This window comes from Geotrypetes seraphini, chromosome 3, assembly GCF_902459505.1.
Source record: "Geotrypetes seraphini chromosome 3, aGeoSer1.1, whole genome shotgun sequence".
NCBI classification, from domain to species: Eukaryota; Metazoa; Chordata; class Amphibia; order Gymnophiona; family Dermophiidae; genus Geotrypetes; species Geotrypetes seraphini.
The window spans coordinates 176,239,676-176,262,946 of record NC_047086.1 but is presented as its reverse complement, the minus strand read 5'-3'; the positions used below and the strand labels follow the sequence as shown (position 1 = coordinate 176,262,946).

The window sequence follows — 23,271 nt, the reverse complement described above, 5'->3', positions numbered from 1 at the left end:
AAGGCAGAAAGTAAAGGAGAGAAAAACAGTCAAAGAACAAGAAAGCCCTGGAAACATAGTTAAAAGCAAAGAAAAATAAAGTTACCAGACAACAAAGATAGGAAAAATGATTTAATTTCAATATAGTGATTGAAGTTTGTCAGTTTTGATAAAGGAAAGATGTTAAACTTTAACTGTGAGAGACGCAAAAAAATAGGGTACTTGGAGGGCCGCAGAAAAAAATTGTTAATGTCTTATTAAAGAAATGACAATTTTGCATTAGACAAAACTCTTTATAGTTTATAAATCTTTCCTTAAATCACATGATGCACCAGGGTGGGGCCTTCCAGTCACGTCAGAGGAGCAGGAGGCTCCCAACTTTTAGAGGTACGAGGAGGTGACTGGGGCCGGGGTATCCGTGTTTGTTTTGGGGGGAAGGGAAGGAAAGGAAAGAGTCTGCCCGATGGAGTCTGCATCCCTCCTACCATTTTTTTGGGTTCGGGGAGAGAGCCCTGACAGCAGTGACAGCTTCTCCTTTCACTACTGTCAGGGCTGTGCCCCAACTCAATCGCTCACTGAGTGATTGAGTAAGGGTGTTTGCATGCAAATGATTTGCATGCAAACTTATAGTGAATCGATCACTGTTGGAAAATCGGCCAGAGAATCGGCCAACAGTGATTGAGTCGCTATTGTTACTGAATCTAGGCCTTAGTGAGTTCAGACATACAGACAAACAAATAACAAGTACAGTGGAACCTTGGTTTACGAGCATAATTTGTTCCAGAAGCATGCTCATAAACCAAAGTTCTCGTGTTTCAAAGTGAGTTTCTCCATAGAAAGTAAGGGAAACTCAGATGATTCGTTCCACCCCCAAACCCTTACCTCGAGCGGACACCGGCACACAGCACCAACCTGCAGGACATACACGTGCCGGTGCCGAACGAGCCTGGCGCGCCTGCTGCTGATCTATGCTGGGCTGCTGTGGGGCCTTGAGCATCTGCGCATGCTCAAGGCCTTCTGGCTCCCACTCTCTCCAAGATTTGCGCTCTCACATAAATATATTCTCTCTCTCTCTCTCTCTCTCTTGTGTTTTGGTTTTCTCTGCTAGCAACATAACTAGGGCTTTAACCTCACCATGTTTCAACATCATTGCATAAATGAATTTTTGTGATATAGGTCTAATAGTCAAAAGAATGCTACTGGATGCTTCCAGGACCCCAGAGCTGCATGCTATAGTAGAGAACACACGAGGAATTGCTTTCTATAGTGTACCCCATCATGGCTCCCAACTAGCAGAGTATTCACTCAACATGAGGTATCTCCTTTTTCCCTCTGTGGAAGTAAAGGAACTCAGTAAGGGTAAGTTATGCATTTAACTTTTCAACCAAACTTCAGATAAAATTGTCAAAATACAGAATGTTAAAAAAGTGCCAAACATGATCTTTTATGTTAAAGCAGTACTTTTAGCTATTGTGTTTGCTCATTCTGTAAAATGTGAAAATAAAAATGGCTCTTAAATCATTGCTTTTGTGCTGCTTTCCCCCCTCTTCATTTTTCTTCTGGTGATAGCTGCACTCCGAACACTGAGATTCCTTGTTGGTTGAGGACTTGGAAAGATGTCCCCCAAGGCTAAGGTGACCATACGTCCCGTTTTCAATGGGACAGTCCCGTTTTCGGACCGACCGTCTCGTTGTCCCGACCCACCGCTTCGGGACACCAAAATGTCCCGTTTTCAGGGACAGCGTCCCAAAGCTATGCAAGGAGACACCAAGACGGCCGATCACTTTCCCTCCCTGCTGTGCCGATTCAAACCCTGGCCAACCGCCGCTGCCACCGCTGCTTCTTGCCTTATGTACAGAAACAATTTCCTTAAGGAATCGTAGGGGTAATACTAGTTTAGATACTAGTGGAAGTCAGAAAATTGCTCAGATCCAAAACTATATAAACAGACCTCTCTTTCAAAACAGGTAACCTTAGCATGAATCGTGGTCATCAAAATATGTGTCACTCAGAAACGTGAAACTCTTCAAGGGAGGAACGCTCCCCCCTAGAGATGAACCAGAGTTTGCCTTCCAGTCATTGCAACTGTTTCAATGCTGGTCACGCTCCATGTTTGGTTACAAAAATAAATAATTAAATAAAGGTTACAGTCTTGCAACTTCTTGTGTGAGAGTTCTTTCTTATTTTTTCTTTTTTTCATAAAATAAACATCACTCTATAGATTGTAAATAATGTGATGACTTAACTTCATATCAGGTAGGGGGTCTCTAAGTGGCCCCGTTTCGATTACTTCTTCAGGAGACCCAAATCAAAATTGCAATAGAAATCCTTAATTCAGCACTTATACGTTTCAATAGAAATCCTTAATTCAGCACTTATACGTTTTGAACTTCGTGATGTGACAACATCGCCGAAGGACGCTGTCAGTGTATACAAATTTTCAACTGCCAGTTGAAAATTTGTATACACTGACAGCGTCCTTCGGCGATGTTGTCACATCACGAAGTTCAAAACGTATAAGTGCTGAATTAAGGATTTCTATTGAAACGTATAAGTGCTGAATTAAGGATTTCTATTGCAATTTTGAACCGGGTCTCCTGAAGAAGTAATCGAAACGGGGCCACGTAGAGACCCCCTACCTGATATGAAGTTAAGTCATCACATTATTTACAATCTATAGAGTGATGTTTATTTTATGAAAAAAAGAAAAAATAAGAAAGAACTCTCACACAAGAAGTTACAAAACTGTAACTTTTATTTAATTATTTATTTTTGTAACCAAACATGGAGCGTGACCAGCATTGAAACAGTTGCAATGACTGGAAGGCAAACTCTGGTTCATCTCTAGGGGGGAGCGTTCCTCCCTTGAAGAGTTTCACGTTTCTGAGTGACACATATTTTGATGACCACGATTCATGCTAAGGTTACCTGTTTTGAAAGAGAGGTCAGTTTATGTAGTTTTGGTTATGTACAGAAACAGCATATTACAAAATTGTCTGCCCATGTGTGCAGATAAACTTTAACATAGTTTTTATATGTGGAATTTTGTCCCCTCTTTCAGGAGGTGGGGTTGGGGTGGGTTTTGCCTATGCATATGTTTGAAAATTCTGTGCAAAATGTAACCTAGAAAATGCATATGCCCTAAGTAGCAGATATAAATCTAAACACTTAATTTTCTGGGCTAATTTTCAATGTAGACAAACAATGTATTTGTCTACTTTTGCTTTGAGCACCCACAAATATGCCATACAGAAAAAATATGTATGTACCTTTTACTCATGGATGCAATTTTCATAAAATTGCCCCTTTAAAGCGCTAATTTCCAAAACAATTCTTTTGAGTAAAAAGTATTTTAACCCCCCAATTTGGCTGTCTGAAAGTTACCCACTCTGTGTTCAGGAAAATGTACACGTATAGTTCCACATCACATGTTTTATCCAAATTTAGTGGAAATATTTTCAGAGTAAGATGAGGCTGGGGACTGCAATAAGATGTACAATATTTTCACAAATATGCCCATTTTAAATGAAAGAAAATACCCACGCTAAGAGGAATGCATGTGTGTGTGGAATGGATACAGTTTTCTTTCAAAATTACTGCAAAGTAAATGTTTGTATGTACATTTTCACTTTGAAAATTGCTTCCTATACTGGCTTTAGTGGCTTTTAATATGTTGGTAGACCATTAGGACCAGGTCTAGCATAGAGAGTTGCTCGGCGACAATCTGTCCCTGCTGGAATCAGATCTATCCCCGCCCATTTCCATAAACTTCAGGAGTAGTTATTTCATTTAATTATGCTACCGAATTAAAGGCTGTGGTAGAGACCCATTTACAAATAAGCAAAGACACTTTATTAATTTGGCAATATTAATTAGGAAGAATACATACTTTTCATAAATGAATTCATAAATGATTCATAAATGAATCTGCCAGAGCCTCTAATGTAAATATAAATACTCCAGCAGATGAGAACCCCTAAGCTATGTCAGCTGAGGATTTCCTCTGAAGGTGGGCAGGGGCCCATTTTGCCAAGCTTGACAGGCAGCAACAGCATCTCTGAGTCACAGATGCTGGCACCTCAGTGGTTCAGGGATGCTGCCAGTGACTGCTATGCTTGGTGGAGGGAAGTTCTGGCCACCTTTAGAGGAGGTCCTCATCTGGCGGTGCTTGGGGATCCTCGCCAGCCACAGCAAGGGCCATCAAGTACTTCAACACTGGAGAAATAAAAACAGAAATGCATTTCCTTTTCTGTTGCCCACAATACAAAAACATCTGCTATATACATTTCCCAAAGCTAACATATTTCAGTCAACAAATTGCTTTTTTTTTTTTTTTCTACTTTTGTTGTCTGGAGATTTATTTTTCTATCAAGTTGGATCCAGTTTCTCTTTTTTTTCTGCTTTCCTGTCTTCTGCAAAGTCTTCTGTCCATTGGTTCCTCCTATCATGGTCCAGCATTTCTCTCTTCGCTTCTTCCCTCCCTCCCATTGTACAGTATCCTCACTCCCTTCTATCCTGGATCACTTCCCCTCTTTTCCCCTCCCCACTCCTGCACAGCATTTCTTCCTCTCTCCTACACCCCCATGTGTAACGTCTCCCTCTCTCTCTGCCTCTCATTCTTTCCTTTGCTGCAAAGGGAGTGGGATAAGACAGAGAGAGAGAATGGAATTCAGGGTGCATCTTTCACCTTCTCTACAGCCACATCCATCATTTCTCCCTCTCTCATCTCCTGGCCCTTGGGCAGTATCTTTTGCCCCTTCCCATCAGCCCCATGCCTAACATTTCTTCAGCACCCTCTCCAGCACCATGCTTTGTTTGCCCCTTCATTTCCTCCACCATGTCCGACATTGCTCCCTCTTGAATTCCTTTCCATCTGTTCCATCCTTCTGTCTCTACCACAACATCCAATATTTCTCCCTCCCTCCTCTCTACCACCATGTCCAACAATTCTCCCTCCCATCATATTTGGGTAGCCCCCCCCCTCCCCGGGCCTACTGAGGTACCTGGTGGTCCAGCAGGGATCTTAATGGCAGGAATGTGGCCCTTTTGCTTCTGCCTCCTCGCAGCTGCCTTCTAAATGGCTGCCGCGACCTTCGCAGATGCTCGTGGCATTTCCTGCAGTACCATGAAAGGTCATTGCAGCCATTTTAGAAGGCAGCCACACTCCTGCCACAAAGGCCCCCGTTGGACCACCAGATACTTCAGTAGGTCTGGGGGGCCATAGGAGAAGAGCCTCAGGTTGCTGACCCTGCCCTAGCCCATACAGCAGCTCTTCCCTCCCTTCCCAAACCCCACCAGTCCATGCAGCATCTCTTTCGCTCCCGTCCCACCCACCCACTCCCAGCCTCTGAAGCATTTAACCGGCCTTTCTTTTCAGGCCACTGGTAGCATTCCTTTGCTCCTCCACGCTACCAGTGGCTGATCCAGAAGTCTTCCCTCTGATGCATTTGTATCAGAGGAAGGGCTTCCCTCTAATGCAAAATGCTTCAGAGAGAAGATTTCCAGGTCAGCTTCTGGTGCCCTGAAGAGCAAGGGAGTGTGGCTGCAAAGGACCCAAAGCTGAAACAAGGTATCACACCCATGGGATCCCCAGACAAAACAGATCCATCCCTGGGGGATCCTCGTGGGTCTGGAGGGGATCCCCGTGGGATTCCTATTGTCCCTGTTCATCAGCTCTCTAGTCTTAGAATTCTAGAACTATATAAATAATTGTAGGCAATGTTTGTTGTAGTTGAAGCAGTTCCTAAGCCAGTAATAAAACCAGTGATCATATAACTTCATTGAAAGCCTTTATTACATTCACACAAAGACTTTTATACCAAGTACTTTGATTAATGGAACATTATTACATGGTAATATTCCTAGGAAGTTCATATAATTAAGTTATTGTAATGGACATCACTTTTTCCCTTCTCAATTTTCAAGATTCTCCAGCACTGAAAACACTGAATGAAGAGTTCCTGACACTTACCAAAGACCACAACTTTAAAGTGTTGAGCTTTGCAGAAACATTACCAACACGAATAGGCAGCATGGTGAAACTCCATGTTGTACCTGTGGACTCAGCAGGTACCTGATACTTCTTATTCAGTCAGCATTTTAATGCCTTTTCTGTTCCCAGTTTTGTTTAATCCTATTTGGAACTCATCTTGAGCTCTTATTCTCTACTCAATGTGGCACCCATCTCTACCCCACACCTTTGTATTTTATTATTATTCTATTTAAGGTACACATTTGTTAGAGCAGCAAATATCTCTCTATGCAGGGTGAGCAGCAGCATGAGTTTTTATATCATAGGCCTCAGTTCTTCCCTTTAAGTGCTGGAGACTGCTAATTTGAGGGATGGTATAGAAAGCTTACCTCTGGCACAAGCATGTGGTTAATGAGAAGTTCACAAGCTCATTACCAGCCACACAGTACAGAAAGCATTTCAGCAGTGTAGTTAACTCATGCAGTAGACATCAGCATGCGGCATATTAAAATATGTAAAGGAGGCTATAAGCTAACCCATAGCAATACAGAGACCCTTTTGGTATGATTCTGTAAATGGTGCCTAGATTAAGCACCTAGATCGAGGATGCTTAGCTGAGTTCCATGAAGAATTCAAAATTGCTTAATTAATTGGTGTGGTAATTGACCACATCATTTATTTTATTTTTTATTTTTTTTTAAATATTTATTTATAAATTTTCCATTCTTACAATAATTGAATCATACAAAATATTATTAGTTATTACATATTCAAAATATTATCATTAGTAATTCATAGTATTTAAAATATAATATGGTAAAGATTATACAATATCATATAAAATATAAATCCCTCCCCCTTTTTATATAATATGTTTCCATTAATTAATCAAATCCCACCCCATTCATATATAATTTTTATCATTGTGCTAAGAAACTAATCATTAGAATAATTTGTCAATGGTTGCCAAATTTTCTTGAAATTAAGAAGACTTCCCTGTTGTAACGCTAATATTTTTTCCATTTTATAAATATGACAGACAGAATTCCACCAGAACGTATAATTTAATTTGGTATAATCTTTCCAATTTTGAGTAATTTGTTGCATGGCGACTCCTATTAGTATTAGTAATAGCTTATTATTATTTGTTGATATCGGACTCTTAGTTCTCATTGCAGTGCCAAATAATATGGTGTCATATGAGAGTCCTACATGATTTTCTAGTAACTTATTAATTTGGGGCCAAATTGAATTCCAAAATGCGTTTACACAGGGACAGAAAAAGATTAAATGATCTAACGTCCCTATTTCCAATTTACAATGCCAGCATCTATTAGATCTAGTACTATCTATTTTTTGCAGGCGCGTTGGGGTCCAGAACACTCTATGTAATAAAAATAACCATGTTTGATTCATAGATGCTGACCTTGTAGATCTTAATCTCCAGGACCAAAATCGTGGCCATTGAGATTCAGAAATTGTCTGACCAATCTCAATACTCCAAATATCCCTAAGACCTGTTTTCTTTTTTTTATTTAAAAATCCGTATATCAATTTGTACCATTTTGCGGCTTGGTGACCCAAAAAATCCGTCTGGAAACATAGAACCTGTAGACTGTATTGATTATTTAGATTTTTCCATTCAGGGAACCCTACCTGAATGGCCTGCTTCAATTGCATCCATTTAAAATATTGTGTTTTATTTAATCCAAATTTAATTTGCAATTGTGAAAAACTAAGCAGTGATCCTTCTGATATGACATCATTCAATGTTCTTATTCCTGCATTTATCCATTGTTTCCAGACGATTTTAAATCCGCCAATTCTGATCCTGGAGTTTATCCATATTGATTGATTTAGAGATTTAGCAATAGGTTCTGGTGATAGATTACTGATATATCTCAATGTTTTCCAAGTGTCAAATAAAATTCTGTGGTCTTTGTATCTTTTAGGCATTGTTATAGTTATTAATTGTTCTGGATATAAAGGGAACAGGAGCCGCCATTCTAAATACAGCCAATCTGGTACATTTTCCAAAAGGTCTGGGAGGATCCAATACATACCCTGTCTTAAAATATAGGCTTGATGATACCTATAAAAATTTGGAAAATTTACCCCCCCTTCCATAATTGGTCTTTGTAATGATACTAAAGCGATTCTTGGTCTTTTCCCACACCAAACAAATTTTGTAAGAATATTGTTAAGTTTTTTATAAAATGACCCCTGAAAAAATATTGGAATCATACTCATTTGGTAACAAACCACAGGCAATATCATCATTTTAATTGTTTGAATTCTTCCCCACCAAGAAAGATGTAATGGATTCCATTGCTCACACATTTCTGTTATTTTTTTCAATAAAAGTTTTTCATTCTCTTTGACTGTGTCTTCAATTGTATTTTTGATCATAATTCCTAAGTATTTTATTCCATCCTCTTTCCAAATAAATGAATATGGATCAAATAATCCTTTGGTACAATGAACATTAATTGGGAGGATTTCAGATTTATTCCAATTAATTTTATATCCAGAAAATGTACCGTATTTTTCTATTAAATTAAGCATACATGGAATAGTAGTTTCCGGTTCTCTTAAATATAATAATATATCATCTGCATATGCAGATAATTTAAATTCAAAACTGGTAAATGATATTCCCTTTATCTCCTTAGTTTTGTTTATTGCAATTAATAAAGGTTCTAGGACAATATCAAAAAGTAAAGGAGACAAAGGGCATCCTTGTCTAACTCCCCTATGCAAGTTAAATCTATTTGATAAATTATTGTTAATATATAATCTTGCTCCAGGAGAGCTATACAATGTCTGAATCATTTTAATAAAACCGGATCCTATACCAAACCATTGTAAAGCTTGGTATATAAAATTCCATTCCACTCTATCAAAGGCTTTTTCTGCATCTAAAGATATTAAAAAAGCTGGATCATTTATATTTTTTGCTAAATTTAATGAGTGGAATGCTAATCTAGTATTATTTGAAGAATGTCTTTTAGCAATAAATCCTGTTTGATGTACATCAATAATGAAAGGAAGGGCTTTTGCCAATCTTAATGCTAATACTTTAGCCATTAATTTGTTATCCACATTCAATAATGAAATAGGCCTGTAATTTGATACAAGAGTAGGATCTTTGTTTGGTTTTGGTAAGACTATAATTATCGATTCTGCCATAGTACCAGAAATATTTTCATTCTTTATTTGATATTGATATAAATTTAACAGATGTGGTAATATAATATTTTGGAAAAATTTATAAAATTCAACAGTATACCCATCTCCACCTGGAGCGGATCCAACTCTAAGAGACTTCAATGCTGTTTCTAACTCTTTTAAAGATATAGGTTCTTCTAAACTTCCTTTTATATGATCTGGAATATTTGGTCCAATATATGAATTTAAAAAAGTTAATCCATCTTGTTCTTTATTTTTATAAGAATTGGAAGTATATAATTCTTTATAAAAATCAAGAAATTGTGTTATAATATCTTTTGTGTTGGTATGTGTGTTACCTTGTGTATCTTTGATTGCAATAATCTTAGATTTTCTTTTCTTTACTTTAAGAAAATTTGCTAATAATTTCCCCGCTTTATTTGAATTTCCATAATATTGTACTTGTTTATTGAAAATGTCTTTTCTCACAATTTGAGAAGAAATCTCATTATATTTAACTTTTAATTTTAATATTTCTTGTAATGTTTTATTTTCCCATTTCTCAATTAATTTATTTTCTAATAATTTAATTTGTTTTCCTATTTCAAGAAATTGTTTTTTTTTTTGTTTATTAATAAATGTTGAGTATGAGATAATATTTCCTCTCATAGTTGCTTTAAAAGCATCCCATAAGATCTCAGCATTTATAGTATCTGATTCATTAAATTGAAAGAATTCTTGCATTTTTATTTTAAAATCTTCAAGAAATTTTGAATCCGCTAGTAAATCATTATTAAATCTCCATATTGAATCAAAGTTTTCAATATCATAATTTTGAAGATTAATCCACACACCAGCATGATCTGAAATTATAATGGGATCAATTATTGCTTTTAGTACACGCTGCGCTATATTATTAGAAACAAATATATAATCAATTCGTGAAAAAGATTTATGGACCTGAGAACAAAAGGAAAATTCCTGTTCATTAAAATGAAGAATTCGCCATATATCTACTAAATCACAAGATAGTATCAAATTATCTAAGCCTAATGATTTCATGACTTTACTTGGTTTTTTATCCAATATCGGATCCATTACAGCATTGAAATCCCCTGCTACTATTAAATTAGATGTAGCCAGTGGTAAAAGTAATTGTTGAATTTGTTTAAAAAACTCCATTTGATTCGTATTAGGAGCATATAAATTGAATAAATTCAGGGTTGTATTTCCCAGAACCATTTCGATATGTACCCATCTTCCTAAGGGATCATAATTAATTAATTTAAAATCTGCATTACATTTTTTGTTTATTAGAACTGCCACTCCATCTTTTTTCTTTAAAGCCGGTGCAAATAAACATTTAGAAATCCAACCTCCAGATAATTTTTTTGATTCAATTTCTGAAAGATGGGTCTCTTGAATGAAGTAAATGTCCGCATTTTGATTTTTAAGGAACGATAATAATTTCTTCTTCTTAATAGGATGATTTAAACCATTGACATTCAGGGAATACATTTTTATATCCATCTAATTAATAATTATGTTGTGACCAATATTCTATAATGATTTACAAGATTAGTTCCTAGCACATTCAATAAAAATTTATCTCCTATCCCACCCAATATTTTCCCTCCCTCCCCACCCATTATCATATTCTGATTTGGAACACGCATTGGTCATGCAAAACCTAAATCTCCATCCCCAGGCAACTAATAATTCATTATATTATTTAAAAACATATTTCTAAATTCAATATATTCTTTATACTTCCACCCTTATATAATTGTATATTATGTCCATTTAATCTATAAAATTTTATAAATTTACTGAGAATTATATATATTTGATTCATAAAATTAAATTCAATATCATGCATACATGTAATATAATACTCTGAATAAATAAACATATTACAAATATAGCTCTTATTCTCTATATATCTGTTATTCATCATGTAAATTAAATATATCCATTTTTATATAAATATTAATATTAATAATAATGCATTTCAATCATTTTCTTAGATCATCTTCATAATAAATTAATTTGAATGAATAATTGAATAAAATATACATTTTATATCAATAAATAAGTTATATAATAAATTCATATTTTTTAATTATCTACCAATCAATTACTTAATTTCTTATTTTTCATAATAAGTTAATATGACTGAATAATTGAATTAAATAAAAGTATTATAGTAGACATCTATTTTATTAATTAATCCTGTCAATAATCAAATTATTTTCTTGTATATATTTCATAAAATTATAATTTTCTTACACAGAATTAAAATATTGTTTTTATAATAAATTAATATATTTCATTTTTATATCTTATTCTCAATATAGCAATAATAAATTTTCCTTTCAATATTTTTAATGATAATTTCATTGTAAATCATTTCATTATTCATTAATCATAATAAGTTAATATGCTATATAATTGAATAAATTCTCTATTTTGATTAAAATATGTATTTTATATAAATTTTTAAATAAATAATTTATTTATTTATATTTTAATAATTAAAAAAAAAAATTTTTTTTTATATTTTATTTTATTTATTTATTTATTTATTTTTTTTTTTAGTAATATTAATGATTGTGGATGCTAATATTTTATTAATAATTAATTTAATAAAATAATATTATATTATTGCATCCACTATATCAATAAATTATATTTCCAGTTAGTAACATTTCTTATGTCTTAATTTTTTTTTTTTTAATAATCTTCTTTATTTTCCCTTTTTTCCAACTTCTTTCTTCTTTCTTCTTTCTTCTTTCTTCAGTTGAATTATTCTGTTTTTTATGTGAACATAGGTTCTTTTTGTGTCAAAAATTCTTTCAGTTTTGCAGGGTCTTGAAAATATATGGATTTATTTCCACTGGATACTCTCATAGTGGATGGATAATATATTCCATATATGTATCCTTTTTCTTTCAGCTGCTGTCTGTATGTGAGGAATTGTTTTCTTATGTTTGCTGTATATTTAGCAAAATCCGGTACTAAAATCAGTTTTGATCCTTTATAATTCAAGTTTTTATTTGCTTTTGCCATTTTTAATATTTCTTGAGCTTGTTGATACCTTAACACCTTGAATATCAAAGGTCTTGGAGCAGCCTGGTTTACTGGCTTTCTTGTGGGGATTCTGTGGGCTCTTTCAATTTCTAACGGCCATTTTGAATTGAGCTGAAGCAGTTTAGGTAAAAGATTTTCCAAGAATTGTACAGGATCTCCCCCTTCAATATTTTCAGCCAGCCCCAAAATTCTGATGTTCTTTCTTTTTCCTCGGTTTTCCATGTCCACCAATTGATTTTTTAAAGCTGCTACTTCTTTTTTATCTTTGTCATATTCTTGTGTGAAGGATTCAAATTTCTCCATTTTTTCTTCCATCACTGTCATTCTCAGTCTTTCCGTTTGGATCTCTTGTTTCATGTTAAGAAGTTCTTCTTTAACTTCAGATATTTTATTGGCATTTTCAGTCAGCATCAGTTTTATTTTGAACAGTTCAGTCATTATATCAGACTTTTCAGTGAGTTCTTCAGTCTCCATCGGGAACGGCACACTCGATGGTGACAGGGGAGTTACTTTTGTTCTTTTTGCTGATATACCCGATGTTGAAGGTTTTTCAGCTTTTCCCTGCTTCATACTTGCCATTTCCGACGTTGTTTTATGTATTTTTAATAGCGATTTGAGAAAGTAGAAGTTTTATTTTTATTCCGTTTGTTGCCTGGATACGGGAGCGCTGCGGTTAGGCTGCCATATCGTGCGCGCTCCAAGCCACGCCCCTTGACCACATCATTTAAAAAAATATGTAAATATGAGTTCCACAAGGAACTCCTGTCGAGGTGCCTACCTGCAAACTAGGCGTAGTTAGGGGCAGAGAATAGGAATGGTATGACTTAGGCATCTGTGTTAGTCACCAGTAAATTAGGCCAGGAAAATCCTGACCTAATATACCAGTGCCTAATAGGATGCCTGCATTGAGTTGGGCACTGCTAAACGTGATTCTATAAACGAGACCTGGTAGTCAATTGACAACCTGTCAAATGGCTCCTTTTATAGAATTGGGCATTTTAAAGCTGTGAGCTGATGTCCATTGCATGAGGAATGTACTGCCAGGTCTAAAGCAGCATAGAAAGGTACAAAGACAGCCTTGACCCATACACCCTGCCCCTGACATAGCTTCTGTATTGGCTCCAGACTTCACTGGTAGTCTAATGGCTTTCCTCCCTTCTCTTTGACCTGATTCCTTTTTCCACAACATAAAAATAAATTTATTGGTATCTATCCCCGTTCCCCCCCCCCCCCCCGATATGGCCCCCCTCTTTTCCCTGGTGTCTAGAAGTACCCTCCCATCAATCTGATCCCTCTGCCCTCAACTCAAAAATAAATTCTGTAATATATAGCAGCACTCCCTTCTCCTGACTCAAAAATAAAAATCCCTATGGTCTAGTGGCAGTCCCTGGGCCCTCAGAACCACCCCCTCAAACTAGTGTACCTTAAACAGGCATGATCAATATGGAGAGTTATATGGGGATAGGGATGTCAAGAATTCCATTGGACTGACTTCAAGGTTTGCAGGATTCCTGTAGAGATGGAAAGAGTTGCTGCAAATTTTCTGTGGGAGTGTAGTCAAATTGTCTGTTGATGCCAGAGTGAGGCTTGGAATGCACTGAGGCTATTGGAGTGCCAGAAAGAGGCTTGGAATGACCAGAGAGTCAACCATACTGAGGCTTGGAACACACATTGGTTAAATCTATATATATAAAATCGGAGGTGTGTATGTGCCGCGATCACGCAAAAACGGCTTGACCGATTTGAACGAAACTTGGTATGCAGATCCCTCACTACCTGGGGTGATATGTTCTGGGGGTATCGCGGCCCACCTGCACACGTGGGCGGAGCTACAAATATAAAATCAGATTTCACCCATTCATGTCAATGGAAAAAATGTAAAAAGCTGCCATTCTCACAGTAATTCAAAAACGGCTTGACCTATTTGAACGAAACTTGGTGTGCAGATCCCTCACTACCTGGGGTGATATGTTCTGGGGGTCTCGCGGCCCACCTGCACACATGGGCGGAGCTACAAACTGAAAATCAGATTTCACCCATTCATGTCAATGGAAAAAATGTAAAAAGCTGCCCTTCTCACAGTAATTCCAACTACCTGGGGTGATATGTTCTGGGGGTCTCTCGGCCCACCTGCACACGTGGGCGGAGCTACTAACAGAACATCAGATTTCACCCATTCATGTCAATGGAAAAAAAGTAAAAAGCTGCCATTCTCACAGTACTTCAAAAACGGCTTGACCGATTTGAACGAAACTTGGTATGCAGATCCCTCACTACCTGGGGTGATATGTTCTGGGGGTCTCGCGGCCCACCTGCACACGTGGGCGGAGCTACAAACAGAACATCAGATTTCACCCATTCATGTCAATGGAAAAAATGTAAAAAGCTGCCATTCTCACAGTACTTCAAAACCGGCTTGACCGATTTGAACGAAACTTGGTATGCAGATCCCTCATTACCTGGGGTGATATGTTCTGGGGGTCTCTTCACCCAAGAATTTATATGTTCTTGCTCCTGGAGGTGAAACTAAAAATGTTGTTTATAATCAAGTTTTGTGTTTATTGTATTGTATTCATTTTGTCAAATATTTCACATTATAATTTGAATATTGTACTTTTTATAAAGCTGTAAAAAAATAATTTCATTCACCACTATAAAGTATCTTTTTTTGAATCCATTTACAGTGTTATTGCTATAATTAAATACCCGTGCAACGCCGGGGCATCAGCTAGTAATGAATACTGCCCAAAGAAAATGTGGAAGTAATTTTCAGGGAGAAGATGACAGGCTATTGGGGGAAACAGAGTAGTAGATCATTATGGTGTGTTATTGAAGAAAGTACAGGTAGGGATGGAGGAGCTTAATTGTAGGAATGGGTGGGGATGGAGTCGATCTTAGGGGGTACATGGGTGAAATTTCTGTGCCTGTTCAACTCTGTAGAATGATGTCCACTTGCTCCTGCTTTGGCACTGCAGTCTTAGAAAATGGTGTCATCCTAAGATATACTGCATGGGGTCAGTCTGCCAAACAAGGGAATTTTGCTAGACACCAGGGAATTTTGAGTCGAGGAAGGGGGAAGTCATGTTGAGGAAAGGAGCAGGCCACTGGATACCAGGGAAACTTATTTTGGGGGCAAGGGGTTCAGTTTGGGAGTGGAAGAGAGGGAGGCTGCTATATCATCAGGGATTTTGTGGTGTTGGGAGGATGTGATGACCCTTTTTATGTCCTCCTTCCTCCTTCCTGTCAGTATGTAAGCCATTCACTGTTCACACATTGTCAAGAAAGGGGACTTTTTTTCATTGAGCTGCATATTACTGCCACAATTTTAATACATTATAATTTGCATACTCATTGGTTACTGAATCTGAGCAGTAATTTTTTTGTAGTCAATTGCTCTAATGCGTGGCTTTCTACATTGATCCTTGGTATATCGTGACTTCCTGTTATTTAATGACCATGTTTCTGTCATTGAGATGGCCAATAGTGGTAACGGAGAGAATTCATCCCAGTACAAAGGCAGCATCCAGAATGATTTAAACCTAGGTTGACTGAGCTATTTCTCTTTCTAGATTTTGATCTCACTTAACTTCTTTATTTGTCTTTCAGATTTGGGCATAGGAGACCTAATTCCTGTGGAGGTTAATCATCTAAACAGCTGTAAACCAAAGAAAAAGGATTCCTTCATCTACAAACGCACATTGCAGTTTATACTCGATGCTTTGGCACCTGAACTTGGAAACTAAGGAGCTACTAGCATTCTTCCTGTACTGCTCCTTCATCTTGAAGTGTTGGTCTGCTCCCATTCAACAGCTGCTAGACTTGTGAATCATGAAAACCATACCGAACAGTAATTTCATAAAAATAATGGTAGCATGGTTTTGGCTTTATACCTATGAAGTATATTCAGAATCAATGTAAATCAGTTAAATTTATATCTTGTTAACATGGTTAAAGGACACAGCCATTAAGCATGCCATATGCTCTGGGTTTTCTGAGGTCAGAAAGTTGAGATCACTGAAATTTCAGACATCCAAACCATAAGTCATGCTGTAGAAAGAATGCAGCAAAATAAGACATTTAAAAGGCATGAATCTTTTACTTCTCTAGTTTACCAATCATGGTACTGAAAAGAAAACAGAAATACCTTTTAAATATAAGACAAAAAAAGGCTTAGCACAAGTTTGAAATTTGTGAGTAGTGCCAATCAGTTTCAGCTGTGGCCATGAAATTTTGGGCCTACTATAAATCAGCAAGGACAGTGGCTCATTGGTCTATGAGGGGTATGATCCTTGCTTAGGGTGTCTTGGGTTCTACTCCCAGACGAGCTCTCCTACCTCCTGGGAGAGTCAGCTAGGAGGTTGGTACTAGTCCGGCTTGTGGACAACTTCCTGGAGGAAGTCCATAGTCTGTTATTGAGATAGACATGGGGGAAAGCACTCACGGCTTGCCCTGGGATTGGTAGCATAGAAGGTTGCTACTATTTGGGTTTATGCCAGGTACTTGTGACCTGGTCTGACCCAGTATAGATTTTCTTATATGCATCATTATATACATTCATTAAAATTAAAAAATCCATTTAACTTCATATTTTGGATCAGAAATGACCGAGCATTAATGTTGCAAACTTTGTTTCTTTGGGAAATTCAAATATTAATAGGAAAATAAGTTTGTAGATGGATGCAATTGCCTTAAAAGTTGCATGATTTTCATTAGATATAGTAAGGAAGGGAAAGCTAGCTTAAAAATGTATATCCCTCTTCTCTATTCCATGGACAATCACATTTGTCTACAAATCTGTTTCTCTATTGATATAATGTGCTTCCTTGGAAAATTTAAATAATATGTTTCACACTTCATCATTTCTGATCCAAGCATGAGGTACATAAATGTGATTAGGCTTTCCATGATAGATGGATGTTTTAGGATAACTAAATTAATGTATTAATAGTAACCAGGGCTGAAAACCCTGCATAATTAGCACTACTGCTCAAACCTGTGTGCTAAATCAACCTCTGTTTCTATTACCATATGTCCAATACAATAACATTAATGGCCATGCTTGGTGTAAATATATTTCTTTCAATTACATAACGTCTTAAATGAATAAAAGAAAAGTTAGATTTATATTAATTGAAAGATCTTGGTAAAGCATCAGTACTCTTCATGTCCAATAGAATTTGAGTGCTTTTAGAGAAGAAATACTTTGCAGGTAGGTCCAGCCTAAGAAAAGAGGCTCCCATTCCAGCCCTTGGCTAGGTGGAGCAGACAGACAGGAGGAAAGCTGAAACATGAAGAAAAGTTAGGAGAAGGGAGCATCATTAAAACAACCCAGCTTGTCATTTTCTCACAATTCACGCCTCCCTCCCTCCCTTCAGCCTTTAGTTTGGCAGTTTTTGAGAAGTAGATGGATAAGAGAATCAATAAGAGGGTCTGACATCTGGCTCTTCAATGTTCTGGTACCTGCAACATAGACATTTAGCCGAATGAAGTTTTTACCAGTTCTCAAATGCTCTGTGTTGGCTAGAGGATTTTCTTTGGTACCCCAGATTTCTACCAGTGCCATGGGCACACTATGTAATGGGCTAGCAGCTTTCATCTCCTTTGCTTATTCCCAAGCAGACGAGCTTAGAGGGTCATGTTAGTGCTAACAAAGTCTGAGCCATGGTAACTTAGTCCCTAAGATCAGCCTCAACAAAGGATATTTGCAGGGCTGAGACATGGATCTTTGTACATACTGTAATGACCAGGCTGCCTCTTGATTGCAAAGACTGCATATCTGGATACCTGGGCAGGTGCACTCTCCCACATCCTCTTGGCAGCTTTTTAAATAAGATCTGACAACCTTAAAATAGTATCCACACAGCAAGTAGTCTTCATTTAAACTCACATTAGCATCAAGCAGAACAGTCGGCCACTTTAATTCCAGGCTCCTGTCCCTTTAAGGAAGCTGGGCTCGGTGCTGCAGTTTCCTTGGTTCTTTCCAGCTGCTAGCCTGCTTACTATACTCTGTTGTTTTATTATAAAGTTTTTAAACAGTAGCACAGTTCTAAAACTCTGTTCCAAACTATAACATAAACTTCTATCAAGTTCAGTAATCTGTAAACTTTTGACACTGTCCCAGCACTAATGCTGCCCGATTCAGGGAAAAAAATTTTGATTCGATTTGGCCCATTGAATTGATTTTCAATTCAATTCACTTTTCCTGCCCAATCGGGCATTTTTCTTTTTTTTTTTTTCAAACGTGCTGGCAAGTTTATTTTGTAGCCTCTTCACCCAACCCACCCCTTTGCCCTCTCCAATCCCCCGCAGGTGCTGTGGTGTAAACAAAATAAACAAAAATACTTTTGCTTTCTCTATTAAGTCCTAGCTCAAGCTTGCTATCTAACACCAGCTCTGGCAGGATACACAATTCAAATATGATATATTGTAATCACAAAATAGAAAATAAAAATTATTTTTTCTACCTTTTGTTGTCTGGTCATTTTATTATTCAATCATGTTGGTTCCAGGCTCTAGTTTCTGTTTGTTTTCTGTTAACTTGTCAGGATTTCCTGCCCATTTGCTGTTTTCTTCTTTCTCCATGCTCACCATCCATCTTCCATCTCTGTACCTTCCCTTCCACTGACATATCTAGTATTTCTGTTTCTTTCCAACTGTCTACCATCTCTCTGCCTGCCTTGTGCCCCAGGTTAAACCTCTCTATTCCCTCCATGCAGCATCTCTCCCTTCCTCTCCTCCACCCCATGTCCAACATTTCTTCCTCTTCCCCCCTCCATATAGCTTTCTATCCCTATCCCCCTGTGTAGCAGCTTTCCATCCCTCCTGTCCACCCCTATGCAGCACCTACCGACCAACCCCTTCCACCTTGAGATCTGACATATGGGCCTCTCAAAGCAGTGATGGCTGGCAGGAAGAGGCAGTGCTCAGAACAGGCTGCTTCTGGCCTGTCTCACCAGAGCTTCCCTCTGCTGCATCATCAGTGATGCAGCAGAAGGAAGGCCCCGGTGGGGCAGGCCAGAAGCAGCCTGTTCCAAGCACTGCCTCTTCCCGCCGGCCACTGCTGTTGCTGCTTTAGGATAGCCAGAGGTATCAGGAGTTGACTCACTGAATCGGTGAATCTGATTTTTTTTTAGAAAGCAAATCTATTCGAATTGGGCAGCACTACCCAGCACTAGGGTTGCCAGATACTTTTCTAAAATCCTGCCTGCTTACCTTGAAAAAACAGCCCAATAACATAATCTCATCCAATCTCCACATGCTTGTAGGCCCTCAAGATGTGGCCCTGAGTTCAGGGAAGGAGAGATGTTTGTGTGGTGGAGGGACCATATATAGAGGACTTACTGACATTATAGACAAAATCAGAAACCAACCCAAAAAACTGCAACCCACAACTGCTCAAAATTTCCCGCAGCCCAACTGAGCGAGAAAACCACAGACCTGGCAACACAGCCCAGCACTAACAGTTCGGGAGGGGGGGGGAAGCACAGCCCTTATATTATCTGACAGATTTGGGAGTGTACTCTTTCTCTATGACAATACATTAATATCTCATCAGTGCCAGCCCAACCATTAGGCAAGAAGTTAAGTTTGAAAATTAAATATCAGTACCTTGCATGCAGTTTGGCAGGATCAGCTTACTCAGAATCCAATGGATCTCCCCCTCCTAACTTGGTGCTACAATTCAGTTTTCTTCAGGTTGCCGGCAGCTCAGCTAAGTGATCATCAGTGCTAATAGCAAATATTATCCCAGGACAAGCAGGCAGCATATTCTTAACACATGGGTGACGTCACCGACGGAGCCCTCGGTACGGACCTTTTTAACTAGAAGTTTCTAGTTGGCCGCACCGCGCGTGCGCGAGTGCCTTCCCGCCCGACGGAGGAGTGCGTGGTCCCCAGTTTCTTCGTTTCCGCGGAGCGAAGAAGACGCGTGTGTTTTTTCAACGGCCGTTGAAACCACTTTTTTGCCTTCCCGCTCGCGCTTTTTTCCTTATTTTTTCTCTCTTTACCTTCGGGTTTATTTTTCTTTGATTTGCAAAAAAAAAAAAAAAAATTTGCTTTTTCCCTTTTTTTCTTTCGTTTTTGCCCCGGCGGGGCCTGTTGCCAGTATACAGGCCTCGGGCTTCGATTTTGCGGAGGCTATCTTCCCCTTCATGCCCCCGCAGGTCGGTTTTAAGAAGTGCCAGCGGTGTGCACGCCCGATCTCCATAACTGACCCACACAATTGGTGTTTGCAGTGTCTGGGTCCGGAGCATCGGGCGGACTCCTGCACCCGCTGTGCCACTCTTCAAAAGAGAACTCTTAAAAACCGAAGGATTCAACAAACTCTTCTCTTCGGCACCGAGTCGGCGATGGACTCCTCACCTTCAACGGCGGTACCTCAAAAATCGGCACCGTCGACCTCGACACCGACCGACCCCACATCGGCGTCGCTGGCGCCAGGTAAGCCGGCTAAGAAGCCTTCCTCTTCCCTCGAGCGCCCTCCAGCTACGGTGGCGACACCGTCCCTACCGGCATCGCACCGGTCCCGCAAACGCTCCGCCCCGATATCGGTGAGTGCCTCGTCATCGGCCTCCTCATCGCCGGGGCGTGGAGCGGCATCCAAGGAACCGAAGAAAAAGAAAGCGGTTCCGATGCCACCCCTAGATGACCGTATCTCGGCCATCTTAAAGGCTCAACTCCAGGAGCAGTTGAAGAAACAACTTGAACAACTGTTGCCCACTATCCTGGCACCGCTCCTTCCGGTACCAGACCAGCCCGAGCCCCGTACCGAGCCCCCGGTGTCCACCCCTTCGGTACCGGTGAACACCTCCATGCCGATCCTTTCGGCCCAACAACTTCATGGCGATCCGGTGGTTCATTCTCAGGCCACATTGGATCCTCCTCGGCACCAGGCGGTACGGCATTCTTCTCGGGACCGAGATCGACGCCGGTCGTCCTCCCCTGGTACCGTTTCGGTGCGCTCTGGAAAGTCTTTGTCCAAGACTCGCCATACCGCGCCCTCCACCCCGGTGTCTCGACATGCACCAGAGGTCAGAGACCCTGACTTATGGGAGGAAACTCCTCTCGGTACCGAGGAGGATCCCTCCTCATCTGATGAGGAACCATCGGCACCCGATGCCACCTCTAAACCAGAGCAGTCCTCATTTTCTAAATTTCTGAGAGAAATGTCTGCTGCCCTGTCCCTTCCCCTAGAATCTGACTCAAAAAAGTCTCAAGCCTTTCTAGAGGCTTTAGACTTTGAGCAACCTCCTAAGGAGTTCCTCAAGCTTCCCGTACATGACATCCTACGGGAAACGTTCTACAAAAACTTGGAAAATCCCCTCACGGTACCGGGAGCCCCCCGTAAACTGGACAACCTTTACCGTGTCATCCCTATTCCTGGATTCGACAAATCTCAATTGCCCCATGAGTCCCTTCTGGTGGAATCCACCTTAAAAAAGACTCAGGGCTCCAGTGTCTATGCCTCTACCCCTCCTGGCAGAGAAGGTAAGACCATGGACAAGTTTGGCAAGAGGCTTTACCAGAATGCCATGCTTGCCAACAGGGCAAACAACTATTCCTTCCATTTTTCTTTCTACCTGAAACACTTGGTCCAACAACTGTCTGCCCTCCAGAAGTACCTTCCTGAGCGCAAGGTCCCACTATTCCAACAACACATCTCTGGCCTTCTCCAAATGCGCAAATATATGGTCCGCTCAATATACGACTCCTTCGAGCTCACCTCTCGGGCCTCTGCCATGGCCGTTGCCATGCGTCGCTTAGCCTGGCTCAGAGTCTCCGACCTGGACATCAACCACCAGGATCGTTTGGCCAACGCCCCCTGTCTCGGGGACGAACTCTTTGGAGAGTCACTGGATTCCACCACCCAGAAACTCTCGGCCCATGAGACCAGGTGGGACACCCTGATTAAGCCGAAAAAGAAGGCTCCGCCTGCCCGACCCTATCGGCCTCAATCATCTTACCAGCGGAGGTTCTCAGCCAGGCCACTCAATCCGCCTCCCCAACAATCTCGGCGACCCCGTCAACAGCAGCACCATGCCCAGGCTCGATCTCAGGCCACTCAACCCTCTAAGCCTCCTCAGCCTGCTAAACAATCTCAGCCCTTTTGACTCTTCTCTCCAGGGCATAGCCAGTCATCCACCCTCGCTGCCTCTTCCACAGCCTATCGGGGGTCGTCTCACCATTTTCTCCAGCCGTTGGGAAGTCATCACGTCGGACCAGTGGGTCCTCAACATCATCCGCCACGGCTACTCTCTCAACTTCCAGACTCTTCCACCAGACAACCTTCCCGTAGAGTCTGCTTCACACTCATCTCAAACCCCCCTCCTCCTGAGGGAGGTTCAATCCCTCCTCCTTCTCAATGCCATCGAAGAAGTACCTCCAGATCAAAGGGGTCAGGGATTCTACTCCCGCTACTTCCTGGTTCCCAAAAAGACGGGAGACCTCCGTCCCATTCTCGATCTCAGGGACCTCAACAAGTGTCTGGTCAAGGAAAAGTTCAGAATGCTCTCCCTTGCCACACTTTACCCTCTTCTTTCTCAACACGACTGGCTATGTTCCCTGGACCTCAAAGAGGCCTACACTCACATCTCCATCAATCAGAACTCTCGCCGCTACCTGCGGTTCCAGGTGCTACACCACCACTATCAGTACAAAGTGCTACCGTTTGGCCTTGCTTCCTCCCCCAGAGTCTTCACCAAGTGCCTTATAGTGGTGGCTGCCTTCCTCAGGTCTCACAACCTCCAGGTGTTCCCCTACTTGGACGATTGGTTGGTGAAAGCACCTTCATCTCAACTCGTGCTACAAGCTACTCATCACACCATCTCTCTCCTCCACCTCCTGGGGTTCGAGATCAACTACCCCAAGTCGCATCTGCTTCCCACCCAGCGACTTCAATTCATTGGAGCAGTCCTGGACACCACGCTGATGAGGGCCTTTCTCCCCTCCGATCGCCAGCGGACCCTGCTCCATCTCTGCCGTCAGGTACTCATGCATCCCTCCATTCCTGCCCGACAGATGATGGTCCTCCTGGGGCACATGGCCTCGACGGTGCATGTCCTTCC

The 23,271-nt window shown here is 40.1% G+C and overlaps 1 protein-coding gene across 2 annotated transcripts in view; it reads left to right on the top strand.

Moving 5' to 3' along the window:
* SERAC1 (serine active site containing 1) overlaps nucleotides 1-18,634 on the top strand; it is a 139,444-nt gene extending 120,810 nt beyond the window's left edge. For both annotated transcript variants that reach the window (XM_033937027.1, XM_033937029.1), the window contains exons 16-18: nucleotides 1,156-1,338; nucleotides 5,905-6,048; nucleotides 15,815-18,634. In XM_033937027.1, coding sequence (XP_033792918.1) covers nucleotides 1,156-1,338; nucleotides 5,905-6,048; nucleotides 15,815-15,951 — 464 coding nt within the window. In that variant the 3' untranslated portion in view covers nucleotides 15,952-18,634. The remainder of the gene's footprint in view (nucleotides 1-1,155; nucleotides 1,339-5,904; nucleotides 6,049-15,814) is intronic.
* The last annotated feature ends 4,637 nt before the right edge of the window (nucleotides 18,635-23,271 follow it).